This window comes from Delphinus delphis, chromosome 14 (assembly GCF_949987515.2).
Source record: "Delphinus delphis chromosome 14, mDelDel1.2, whole genome shotgun sequence".
NCBI classification, from domain to species: Eukaryota; Metazoa; Chordata; class Mammalia; order Artiodactyla; family Delphinidae; genus Delphinus; species Delphinus delphis.
This window is the reverse complement of record NC_082696.1, coordinates 74,775,404-74,789,691: the sequence shown is the minus strand read 5'-3', so window position 1 is coordinate 74,789,691 and position 14,288 is coordinate 74,775,404. Positions and strand designations below refer to the sequence as shown.

Below are 14,288 nucleotides of genomic sequence, written 5' to 3'. Positions count from 1 at the left end.
CACTGTAGATTAAAAGGGTGAGGTAATCTTTGTAAGCTGCACTGCTAGGAAGTGGTAAAGCTGTGAGTTGAACTAAAAGCCCCCTAATGCCAGAGCTGATGCTGTTAACCACAGGACTATACTGCCTCTAGCTGTGCCTACCCAGAAAGGACTCAAAAGTCCCTTGGAATGAGTCCCTTGGAAAAAGCTTTCAAATATATCTAACACTAGGACTTAATAATAATTGTATAATGTCTTCAGATACTGAATACATAAAAAGGAAATATTGAGCTGTCCATTACTGAATTGTTATTCCAATAAACAACAACAGTGTGTCACTCTCTCACAGGAATCTTTCATTGTTCAGTCATAATCTACTATCCTAAAGTCTTATCCTATCAGTTTTCAAGACTGGTTTTCAAAGCATTAGTTAGTGGCTAATGTGTTCCCAGTGGAATAAAATAACATGAATAGTAAACACATATGTACTCTAACTCGAGGTGATAATCATAAAAATACAAAGAAATTTTAAGTAACAGTGATCTCATATCTTTGCATTTCTTGTCACAAGGCAACATTTTGGAATTTGTAACTGCAAATCACCAGTAAAAAATTACAAATGAGAATATAAGTTTGGCACAATTAGCAGATTATATCACATACATAAAACATCAACATTTTTAGACTCTTGATAAGACCACATAAAATAGTACAGTGATAATTTTCTGCCTTTATTTATGTATCTTCAACTAAAGGAAAACAATCAGAAAATTGCTTCCCTCTTCACATATCATTCAATGCTCTTAAAAGTAGGAATTAAATATCTAGAACAAGGGCTGCAATTTTTTTCTGTACAGGACCAGATAACAATTATCTTAGGTTTTGCAGGCCATACAGTCTCTGTCGTAACTACTCAACTCTGCTGTTGTGGTACAAAAGCAACCACTGAGCGTGCCTGTGTTTGAATAAAATTTTATTTACAAAAAAAAGGTGGCAAGCAGGATTTGACCCACAAGCAGTAGTTTACTAACCCCTGGTTCAGAGTGCTCACCCAACTCTATGCCTATTACTCTACTAAATTCATGAGCCAGCAACAGTGTATTGTCTCACTGCATTTTTTCCCTCAAAAAGTTGTAGGAGATTATGTGTCTAATTCAAATCAACACATACACAGTGCTTCATAAAGTACAACAATCAAATGCTTACCATTCCTCTCATTTTTCAAAGAAAGAATTCCCACAAGGTACTTTACAGACATCAAAAATTAAGTAAGAAGTTATATATTTTTTATAATCTCAGTGCAACGGCATAACTTAATACTCACCAAAATGAAGTATAAACACAATGTAATGTGTCTTTCTCATTCTTCCAATTTATTATTATTTTTGAAAGAATCCTTTTGAACATTAGAGATGCCAAAATTACTTTATGTTTTGAGAGCTAAATTTAAATGATAATATACTGAACTCAAAAAGGCTGTAAGTAATTTTCCATTACCATCTGAGAGCAAATTACTGTTGCAGGTATATGAAGGACTTTAGCCAATACAGGGATAACTATTCCCCACTCTAAAAACAATCACCCATCAGAAAATTTTTTAAATTTCAGTTTTATTCTGCTTCACAGAGAACAGCAGAGATAAAAGAGAAGGTGAAAGGGAGAATACTAATGCAGGAAATAATCTGCAAACGTCTGAAGTGGATTCTAGAACCGGGGAAAAGATATGTATGGAAATCCTTTCCCACACCCTGCCATTTAGCTGTTTTATAGAGGACTGGGTGAACGGGTAAAGGAGAGAAAGTAGACATAAATAAATCTCAGTTTACAAGCATATTTACTTAAAAGAGGAATCTATAATTGTTGTGACTGTATAAAATTCGCAGCTGCTCTCTTCGAAGACAGAGATAGAATTTCCATGTTAACTTCCATTTCCCATTTAAAATTAGGAATCCTGTGAATGAGTGTATACCTTCAGCAGAGTATTTAATATAAGTAGTATTTAATGGTAAGTACAACCATAATAGTGTAGTAAGTATTACCCTTAGTGGATATAATAGTTAAGGCACCTAAAAATAAATTGAAATATTTCCAAAAGGAATTTTCTCCCTTAAAGCTGAAAAGCTGTTTTCTCTGTTAATAAAAGAAACAGTAACAAACAAACCTAAGAGACTGAACACATGAGATACATTGAAGAATGAGGTGCTAAGGATAAAAGGTAAAAGGAGAAAATGTTACATATGCTCAGAATTTTTTTTTTTTTTTTAACCAGAATTTTTTCTATCACTGCTTTAAGGGAAATTTCTCAGAGTCCCCTAATTTGCTTAACACACTTTGGGTGAAATGTCCTTGGTTTAGAATTAAAACTACTGTATGACATTTTTAAAAAGGTCACACTGCATTATTTCATATAATGTTGGAAATTACACTTATCCACGAGGACCATAATATAACTGTAACTGTGCTACAACATGTCTTTCAAGAATGTTCCAAACTTGAAGTCCAACCTTAAGTAAAACCTTCTGTTACAGTAAGCTAATTTACCTGAATTTCTCGTTTTTCATTAAAAGAAAAAACAAAGGTTTTATTTCTAAGTTCAACTTTAAGCAATGTTTCTGCAATTCCATATATGAATTAAGATAATACTTTAAAAACTACTTACAGTGGGCTTCCCTGGTGGCACAGTGGTTGGGAGTCCGCCTGCTGATGCAGGGGACACGGGTTCGTGCCCCGGTCCGGGAGGATCCCACATGCCACAGAGTGGCTGGGCCCATGAGCCATGGCTGCTGAGCCTGCGCGTCCAGAGCCTGTGCTCCGCGGCGGGAGAGGCCCCAACAGTGAGAGGCCCGAGTACCGCAAAAAAAAAAAAAAACTACTTACAGTAAATATCCGTCTGCCAGTTCGATCAAAAGTTACACAGTACACAGACGACAAGTGTCCAAGAATTCTTTTATGCATTTTCATGTGCTGATACACTGCAGTGGGAACCAGTCGCTCAAGCCTGTATTTTCCATTCAGCTTCCTTGAAAACAAAGTATCCGCTACCAAGAAAAGGGGGGGAAATAAGTATAATTCAGAAATTAATTTTCTTAATCATCCTCTTTTATGAATTCACATATTTCAGTTTCTCATATGTTGGTAAAAATAAAGATGCTTTCTAAGGTATACGGCTCCTAGTTAAAAGTCTTCAAAGTAGTCCATAAGAGCCCATTATTTCACCTGAAATAAGTCAGGCACTATTATCTTCACTTTACAAACAAGTAAATTCAGTTAAACGACCTGTCTGAAGTCACAAAGTAAGGCATGAAGCTAGGATTAAAATGGCTAGTGCTTTTTAAAAACCAGAATCACTTTATATGACATTATTTGTTTCAAAGGCCCCTATGAGATGGGTTTTCTTACAAAAGCAGTTAAAACTGGATCCAGTGATTTTTACTTTTCATCAACCAGCAATTCGTGAACACTCTAAATATGACACACTGAATGATGTTTTTAAAAACTCTGCAACAAATGAAGACAGAGGAATAATCTGTTGCATTATTTTAAAAAAATAATTAAACTGGGGATCTTGCCAAAGACCTGCATAATGATTCCTTTTCTAAAACCTAGAGCTCTCTTTTTTCACCTCACCCATTTCAACCATCTTTCAAGACATGACTGAAATTTATCTTCTGTCCCAAAGCCTGAGATGCTGACTCCAGCCCAAAATGTTCTTTTCCATCTAAATTACTACTGTACTTATTTTCTATACCAATAATTATAGACAAAGAAGGCACTCAATAAATACATGTTGACTGATCTGCAGGCACATTATTCACCTGTAGATTATCTTTAACTACAAGGCTTTCTTTCTGACTGTGACTGCCATCTACATTGGACAGAATAAACACTGGTTTCTCACTTAAATTTAGTCCCAAAGAAAACTAAATATATGTACAAAGTACTATTTAACCTAGGTTTAGAGCCTACAATTATGCCCTAAAGTTGATGAAATACGAATATCTCAGACGTATCATAAAGAATCTCAGTGCTTATTATTTTATTTACATACAATAAATGTTTGGCTTACACTACATTTGCAAGCAAAAAGGAAAATCTTGGGGACTGGTGAGGAGATACGTAGAAGAATACTTTGCAGGTTCTAAAGCAATAATAATTCAAGGAATAATTACATTATGCTTATATGTTCTTTTACTACATCAATCATTTTATATTCTGATAGAGTACATCTCTTGCTGTTAACAGCATACAAGTCCTATGATACAATCTATTTCAACATCTGCAATATCTAAGACAAATGTTGAAAGTTGTTAATTAGCATATTTAGGCTTAAACTAGTTATATAATAACAGTGATTCAATAAGTTTCTAATAAACCCTGATACATTTTTCCTTATGCATAGAAATGGCCTGGTGAAAGACATCCTCCTGTGCTTTGGCTCCAAACTGATTTGGAGCAAAGATCACACAAAACCACAGGCATCAACTGTCCTGCCAAACGAGAACTCAAATGATCTTATCCAAACACTAAGGATGAATGAATGACATCTCACTTATTGTCTGTTTTATAAGAAAGTAAGTGATGACATGTAACACAAATGTTGACAGTGCTGCATTACCAAGACGTACTTTAATTCCCTGCATACAAAATTTACAAAATTCTCAAAATATCAAATTTTAAAAAAATATTTAACACTGTTCAGGAATAAAAATGATTATTGGAGATAACCACAAAATCAAAACCATTATTTTAATGATGATCAGGCACTCTTACATATGTCAGATTTTTTTAGATGAATTTGTTATAAACACTATTTATAATTCAGAGTTGATAAAGCAAAAAATACTTCCTTCAAGAGAAAATGTTACTACTCTCTTAAACATAGTTTTTACTGAATCTTTACCTAAACTCGGATTAAATCTTTATTTTCATTTTAAGAATCGACTGAGAAAAGGAACATCCCTTTCGAAAAGTTACTTTACAGTCAACGTTTCAAGTAAAACTTTTCAGAAACAACATTAAGTGAAATACATTTATAGTTAAAACTATATTCCACGCTACCCTATATTTGGTTACCAATTAACTACTAGATATCTATACTATGACTGCATAATAAGGAAAAAGGTACCTAGCAGAGTCCTTGCTCTCAACCAATTTACAAACTTGTACAACAGTACCAAAAGATATGACATACAGTATGTAGAGTTCCCAGGTAATAAGTTGGTGGTTCAAACTTGATACAGGGATTTAGAGAAGAAAATATAAGTATGGTTCAATAGTTGAAGTTCAACTGAGGAGACTGGATTTGAAGATGGCCTGACCAGGTCAAATAGGTAGAGAATTTTTATAAAGGAAGAGAGGAGGATGTTGTAGGACTCCCATGCAATGAACTCACATTTTCTTTTACTATACCATTTGCATAATGTTTTATCTCCCCTACCAGATCTTAAGTACCTTAAGGGCAGAAACTGTCTTCTTTGTATTTCCTACAACTGAGTGTAGAGCCTTTTAAATAAAAAAGTATATAAATGAATCTTAGTTAATAATAAGAAACACAAGATGGTTCAATTAAATTTACAGTTTTATGGCAGAAAGGCAAATGGCAATCATTTACTTTCAAAAGAAACTCTTAATAGACTAATTGGATTTTTGAGTGAAAAGGAAATGTCTCTTGGATTATAGGAACTCCTTAAATTTTATTAAACTAGAACATCAATTTTTAAAACGAGCATGGTTAAACAGATATAAGAGGTCATAAAGGAATAAGTTCTTTATATGACATTATTATACTTTTAACCTTAAATCAAGTAACATGTATGACTTTGGTTTAAAAGTACATTTATTTTCTTAAGCATGGTGATGTGAAATATTGTTAAATTAAGCCTGCCAAAGCAAATCTCTACCTTCTTCACTTAGCAAATTCTTTCTTACCCTCCAGGGCCAGTTTAAATGTCATCTCCTCTATTAAGGAGTGAATCTTAATTTTAAACTTAAAAATTTTAATTTTAAAAGCGACCTAACCGGTTGCCCTATAGTATCACTCCTGTGTTCAAAACTGCAATGTCCTTCACTTGATTCAGAATAAACACCAAATTCCTTATGCATCAGCCTACCAAGACCCTGCATAATCTTGTCCCCCATTACAACCTCTCTGACCCCTTTACTTGGTCTGCTCCAACCATTCTAATCTCCCCCATTCTTCCAACACATCAGGTATGCTCCTGACTTGGGGTCTTTGCACCCGCTGTTCCCCCCCCACCCCCCCCGCCCCCCCCCCCCCCCCCCCACCCCCCGGCCAGAAAACTCTTCCCACATAGAGCTAACTCCTTGACCTTCAAATCCGTCCTCAGATGTCTGTCACCTTCTCAATGAAGCAGAACCTGATCAGCCTCTTGAAAATTACAACCCACCCCCAACCACCACCCATTACTCCTGACCCCCCTCTATGTAGCTTAGTATTTGTTCTTTTTCCATCACTTATCACCTTTTATTTGCTAATTACGTTCACTGTTTATTTCCTGCCCCCTCCACTACAACGTAATAAACTCCACATGGGCAGGATTTTTTATCTGTTTTGTTCTTTGATTGGCCTAAAAGCTGACAACGGTGGCTGGCACTTCGTTGATAATATATAGTTGGTGGATTTAATAAATTAATTACACATCAATAAAACAATTTGGTTTAGGAAATAAAACAAAAATGGATTTCTTTATTGGACAGATTATAGATTCAAAGTATCTTGAAACAGTTCTTCATTTCAACTGCCCTGCTAAATTTACTTAATTTGGAGGCAAAGGGATAGGTAAAAATATTTACTCAATGTCTTCTGAGGGAACAGACCAGTAAAGTGAAATAAAACTTCCAGAAATCACTGTTATCCATTTGAAGTATTATTCTCTCTGAAGAGAGAAAAGGAGCAAAATTGTGAACAGTGTCATTTGTAGCAAATCACTCAGAACAGTCTTTGAAACAAAGTCTATGTGCACAAGTCTATAGAACTAATTACTGAAGATAAACAAAAGGCCCACGATTTCTTAAAGTCAGGTGTAACTACTGTATATAACTAGATATATCTAGCCAGTAGGGTCTTAACTGTTACTTCTGTGGATACATTCTAGGTAATAAAATGATAAATAAAATTCCCCCACAAGCCATTTCTTCCTAGTTCACACCAAATTATTTTTCAAGAATTGATTTATTTCTTTAATCATAATACTAATAAATACTCAATGTAGAAAATAAGAACATAAAGTCTACATCACTCTACCACCTAAAGCAATCACATAAAATTTTGCAGAGACTTCCCTCATAAACAGCATTTTAATAGCTACTCCATATTCCTTAATGAAATAAAAGCTAGGCTTTAAGTTTGACAGACTTGTATTTAAATTTGACACTGTGGAGATTTTAAGCAAGTTATTCTCTCTCTACTTCGACTTCTCAAGTTATACTTCCAGAAACATTTTCCACAAATATACTTGGTTTTCATATTATGCTATTCTGTGACATCTCACGATTTCACACTTACATAGCCAATTCTATCAATATTTTTCTTTTCTTCTGTAACTTGTTCTAGTACTTTAATATGAAGGTTCTTCTATCAGCCAATGGTACAATAAATACCCATTTACTTTTACTTTTATGTGGTTTAAATTTCTCACTTAACTACTTAATGTATTTGGAGTTTTAGTATGTTACTAGGTGAGTCTCTAAAGATTCCCCTCATCAACTATTTGTTCCAGTCTTTTCACTAATTAATCCTTCTCTATTCTATTAAATTATCTTATATACATTTCTGTGCTAGGTTGCTGATGACGTCTATTTATATGCCACTGCCAAAATTTTTAATTTATAATTAATGGCATTTTAGCTTTTATCTGGCTATTCTTCTTCATGTGTCCTTTTAAAAAAATCTTACTCCTGATTTATTATTATCTAATTTGAAGATGACTGAAAAGTTTAAAAAAAAACTAATTTGTTGGAAATATAAGTTTAATTTCATTCACTTATAAACAACTGACATCTGTTTATCCAGGAACACGGTACTTTGGTCCTATAGCTGGGCCGAAATTTTCAATGCAGATGATTTTAGAAAAAGATAAACATAAGCAGATTTACTTCAGTTTTCCTCATTATACAAATCTGTATCATTTGAACCAAGTTTCACGGGGGAAAAAATGGGTAGCTGCCAGAAAAGAGCATCTGCAATAACCTTAGTGACTACATTTCTGAGCATATTAGAAAAATATGTGACAAAATCTCTGCAAATAAGAAAGAACTAAAGCAGAAATACTATCACCTCCCTCCAAAAGGTTTCCTCCTTCTGACAGGTACTTTTTTTCTTCCATTTTTTAAAGTTGAAGTATACTTGTTATGCAATATTATATGTCACAGGTGTACAATACAGTGATTCACAATTTTTAAAGGCTATACTCCAGTTAACAGTTATCATAAATATTGGCTATATTCCCTGTGTTGTATAATATATCCTATAACTTACTTTATGCATAAGCTTGTACCTCTTAATTCCTTACCCCTACATTGCCCCTCCCCCTCCCTCTCCCCACTGGTAACCACTAGTTTATTCTATCTGTGAGTCTACTTTTTTTTTGTTATATTCACTAGTTTGTTGAATTATTTTAGATTCCACATATAAGTGACATCATACAGTATCTGTCTTTCTCTGATTTACTTCACTTAGCATAATACCCTCCAAGACCATCCTGCTAAGTACTTTAAAAAATGGAGGAGTTCCCTGGTGGCCCAGTGATTAGGACTCCAATCTCTCACTGCTGAGGGCCCAGGTTCAATCCCTGGTCGGGGAACTAAAATCCCACAAGCCGCATGGCGTGGCCAATCAATCAATCAATAAACAAAAATTGACAAGGGCACATGGTGCAACTGTAATAAATTACCCAAGATCAAAATTAGTCATTGTTAAAAAAGATGATTTGGGAAAAAATACTAAAATTACTATGAATTAACAAAAATGCACAAGTTAGGGTTTTTTGCTGTTGTTGTTTTAACTCTTATGAACAACATAACATGCTATACAATATCTAGACCAGTAGAAAAGCTGTTCCGCCTTAACAATCAGAACTGGAGGGCCCAGGACTAGTGCCTACAACTTTTGCCAGCACATGAAAGCAGAGCCCAGCTGGCAGCATAATGAATGCAAGGAGAGGCATGTGGCTGTAGACGCCAAAACCTGGAGAATTAATGTTTGTGGCAGTAGAAGAATCAAATGAGGAGGCAAAAAGAAAGAGTATGTAATTTCAGAAGGTGCAACCTCGACCCTTTTCTGATAACAGAAAAAAGGGTACTCAGATAGGAAACATCAGAGTATTTTACTAGAAGATTTTAATTTTTTAAAAAAAAATTTTATTAGATTCATTTTTGTACTATATTTTGGCCAATTTTATTCTCTGATTCTGGTTAAAGAAAACACCTGGAAAGCTCCCAGAGTTTCTGTAAATAAAATGCAAAAGTAGTTGTAACTTGTAATTAATAACCATATAAACAGTTCCTAAATTAAAGTACAAAAGAGAATGGGGCTTCCCTGGTGGCGCGGTGGTTGAGGGTCCGCCTGTCGATGCAGGGGACGCAGGTTCGTGCCCCGGTCCAGGAAGATCCCACATGCCGCGGAGCGGCTGGGCCCGTGAGCCATGGCCGCTGAGCCTGCGCTCCACAACGGGAGAAGGCCACAACAGTGAGAGACCCGCGTACCAGCAAAAAAAAAAAAAAAAAAAGAGTGGACTCTGGATAATCAGTACTTAGATTTTATTTTAATCTCCACAATCTGTGTTAATAAAGGCTCTCCAAACTTTGGAAACCTACAGAACTAAAGTGAACTACAAACATTTTACTGTGCTTTGCTTTATTGCACTTTGCAGATACTGCTGCGTTTTATTTCTGTTTACAAATTGAAGGTTTGTGGCAACCCTGCATTGAGCAAGTCTACTGGCACCATTTTTCCAACAGCATTATTTTCTAAGACGTCGACATTTTTTTCCAGACATAATGCTATTGCACAATTAATAGACTACAGTACAGAGTAAACATAACTTTTATATGCATTGGGAAAACAAAAAATTTGTGTGACTTGCTTTACTGTGATATTCACTTTATCACGGTGGTCTAGAACCCAACCCGTAATATCTCTGAAGTATGCCTGTACAAAAATAATGATAAACAGGTAAGCAAGACCATGTGAAAACAAATTCTAAAATGATTTACCTCTTTAGACAATAATTAGTTTTCCCAACAAAATAATGCTACATATAACCATGATCAGGCACTCAGAGGGCAATTTCATAGAAATAACCTTCCAAATTCACTATGAGTCCAAAAAGTTGTCTCTACATGGTGTTGGTGATTTCCATTAAATAAAGTATTGTGTGGTATAAGGTATTTGCTAACGCGTGAAATTACGTAACATTTTATTTTTGTTAAAGAATCACAAAAATGTTGGAATGAAAAGGAGATGATGCAACCGTGCAGATCACAAAAAAACAGCTATATAATTTTCTAAAAAAGAAGTTATGCTAAAGCCAAGAATCACCTATCTTGAGAAAATGCATATAAAGGAAGACAAAAGTCACCAGGGACTGAAGCTAGACAGAGAGGTTCTTACTGGGACTTCAAGAATCTGATAGAAAAGAAGTCTTATCTGCTGTGCTTGTGGTGGGGAGAAAAAAAAGCTGTGGAAAACTATTATGATGTGTAGCAGATCTGGAAAATAATAGCTAATATTTACTGAGTACTTTACTACATGCCAGGCAGTGTTCAAGGAACTTTACATATATTCTCATTTAATCCTCACACATCTTTTAACATGGCTACTACTATTACCTCCTTACTGGGGATATTCCTTACCAATAACAGAACTGAAGGACAAAACGTAACTTTCCCAGAGGTGAAGCCCAGGTTTGAATTCAGGCTGTTTGGTTCCAAAGAGTGCACTCTTACCATGCTGGCTAGGTAGACAAATATTAGAAAAAAAGACTGAGAGGAAACATGCAAAAGTATTAATAACAGACAACCAGTGAGACTGGTTAATTTTTGAGCTGTTCTATTTTCCAAGTTTTCTCTATTGAGCATATATACATCCTGATTAATTTTTTATTAAATAAAGTATAGCTCAATCTACCTCGAGGAGGTCAAAAGAGCAATATGAAAAATATGAACTATCTAAGGAGATTAACTTAAATTCAAGACTGATAAAAACAGGTCCAGGGATAAAGATGCAAGGAATTCAAACTCATTTAATCATAAAAAAAAAAAGACTAAGTATATTAAAGTATTTGAAAGTATACTACACTACAGAGAATAACCATTGCCTATTTGACCATGGACTGAATGACATGCTACAAAGAATTCACATCTAGTCTGATTCGAAAGCCATAAAATACAAAGGGCCATCAATTTTGTTTATAAGTTTTGTTTCTAAAATCTTTCCCATTAAGTTTTTTTTTTTTTTTTTTTTTTTTTTGCAGTATGCGGGTTTTTTTTTTTTTTTTTGCAGTATGCGGGCCTCTCACTGTTGTGGCCTCTCCCGTTGCAGAGCACAGGCTCCGGAAGCGCAGGCTCAGCGGCCATGGCTCACAGGCCTAGTCGCTCCGCGGCATGTGGGATCCTCCCGGACCGGGGCACGAACCCATGTCCCCTGCATCAGCAGGCAGACTCTCAACCACTGCACCACCAGGGAAGCCCTCCCATTAAGTTTTTAAAGTAAAAGATGTCAAAGGTAGTTTAGGTTCAATTTTATTTGGGAAGGAATCGTATAAGGAGGAACTTCTAACATTTAATTCTCTTTAGAGCCACAACTGAAAAGTTCGCCACAATAATTCTTCTGGGGTTACTAATATAGATATTAGTAGGAAATTACAACCAAATATTCATAATTTGAGGGCCAGAGATAATCTGGGAAATAATTCAACACAGGTTGGTTAATTTCTACAGCACCATCTGGTCTCTTTATCATACTACACCAGTAACTAGTAAGGAAGCAACATATGAACAAGACAAATAAAATGCTGAAACGGTAACTATAATGAACAAAAAGTCCCAACTTTAAAGTACAAGGGATTGCAACATTTGAAGGAAAATCCTGTAATTAGCTTTTCTGTACACAAAATAAGGGGGGGGGGGGAGGCAAGAGAGAATGCAAGAGTAAAGGGAAATAATTACCTGGGTGACATAACGCCCAAGAGAGCCTCTCTCCTTATTTTACAACTGTATCTAAAATAATTAGTATGCACAGGAGCTGCCCTCCAAATCTCTACATATTCAATTCAATGTTTAGCTGTAACTCCCATTTGAAAGACACCGTGTTTCTTAAGATTTAGCGGGTATCACAAATAAGAATAATGTCTGAAAAGGAGAACTCAAATAGTAACTGAAATAAAATACAGAAAGTGAAAAAATGATTTCAAGAGTTAAGCAAAAAATATCATAAACCAAATACCAAAATAAGCACTAAAAAAAAACCAAACAAAAAACCAGACATTACAATTACTAGGATGGTAATTTACTAGAATTTTACAATTGCTTGATTTGTATTATTCTTCCTCCTCATTTCTTTCCTGGAAACTAGTGTGATGATACAGAAAATACTACAATGGTATAATATTTTCAGTTTTAAATATTTTAAAATATTTTAATAGTTATTTCAATAAAAATTCATTTTTTAAAAAGTTAGTTTTGTTTTTTTCTCCCCAAACATTTTAATCATTCAATTTTGAGTCAACGAACATTTATAGAGCACCTACATGGGCCAAGTATGAGCTAAAGGATATAACAGAAAAAGAAAAGACAGAACTTACCATCATGGAGATTGCAGTTTAGCAGGGAAGAAAGACATGAAACAAGGACTTATAACAATGATAAGTGTCATCAAATAGAAGGTACAGGGAAATCCTGAAATATACAGCAGAGGGTCCTAAACATATAGGGCAGGAGGATATCAGGGAGTCAGGGAAGACTTCTCTAAAACACTGACATTTAAACTAAGACCTGAAAAATGAACAGCCAGAGAATGTTGGTGGGAGGGGAGAATATTCTACCTAGGTGGAGGGAAGAGCATGTGCAATGGTCCGAGGCTGCAAAGAGCATAACACTCAAGCTACATAAAGAAGTCGGGTGTGACAAGCCCACGGAGCACAAAGGGGCAAGCGTCAAAGAGAGACCTTCTTGGAGAGACCAAGAAGGTCGAAGGCGGACTGCAAAGTGCTTTCTAAGCTATGCGAGGCATTTTGGGCTATTTCCCGAGGACAGTAAGTTGAAGTTTTTTAGGGAGAAAGAAGTGGGAGTAATATAGTAAAAGATTTGCTTTGGGATAACTGCAGTTTTATCTCTTGACTACAAAAAGAAAAGATCAGAAGGTATATAACTAAAAGCAAAAGGTGATTTTACAAAAGAAATCAGAGGGTTCCAAAAACAAAATTTCATTTTAGAAAAACTTAAATCAGTGCGCCAACAAGATTAAAAAGGTTTTCTCACGGAACTATTTTCTCTCAAATTTAAGTATTTATCTGGCAAGATATAAACTTGAGAGAACACACCATGTTTTATTGTTTCTAGAGTTCTTATACTGGGGCATAATTCAAAAGGCTCCTATCCCAAATCAACAAATGGACACAGGTGGTAACAAGACTAATGGATAAAGAATTTCACAAGGCTTCCCTGGTGGCGCAGTGGTTGAGAGTCCACCTGCCGATGCAGGGGACACGGGTTCGTGCCCCGGTCTGGGAAGGTCCCACATGCCGCGGAGCGGCTGGGCCCGTGAGCCATGGCCGCTGAGCCTGCGTGTCCAGAGCCTATGCTCCGCAACGGGAGAGACCACAACAGTGAGAGGCCCGCGTACCGCAAAAAAAAAAAGAATTTCACAGAACAGGTAAAAAGGTGCTATATAAATGTGATATAAAGTTCAATGCATAAGAAGATCAGAAACAAAATAACCAGGGATATAACTCAGTTAGTTACTACCTCTCTTAAGTTTCAGTTTTCTCATTAATAAAGTAGGGGTATCTTGCAGAGTTACTATGAAAAGCAAATAAAACAAAACGTTTTGTAAACTCAAAGGTACTATGTACTAACATCTATATTTACTGTCCTTAAACAGTCAAATCGTCAGATGTTATAAATGCAAATTTTATTGAACAGTTTTTCTTTTATTTTAAAGACTTTTGTGGGAGATCATTTTTCCCCTACATCTCCCTTAAGGAGATGAACAAATTGCTGCTGTTTATGTAAGTATCTACTCAGCCTAATCATGGACTTCCTAGTTTTCAAGATGTCTAGGAAGATGTTTA

General features: G+C 35.5%; 1 protein-coding gene across 3 annotated transcripts in view; it reads right to left on the bottom strand.

Annotated features, from left to right (window-relative positions):
• Nucleotides 1–14,288, bottom strand: part of PHIP (pleckstrin homology domain interacting protein) — a 127,286-nt gene that overhangs the window by 89,917 nt on the left and 23,081 nt on the right. For all 3 annotated transcript variants that reach the window (XM_060030319.2, XM_060030321.2, XM_060030320.2), the window contains exon 7: nt 2,857–3,017. In XM_060030319.2, the coding sequence (XP_059886302.1) occupies nt 2,857–3,017 (161 nt within the window). The remainder of the gene's footprint in view (nt 1–2,856; nt 3,018–14,288) is intronic.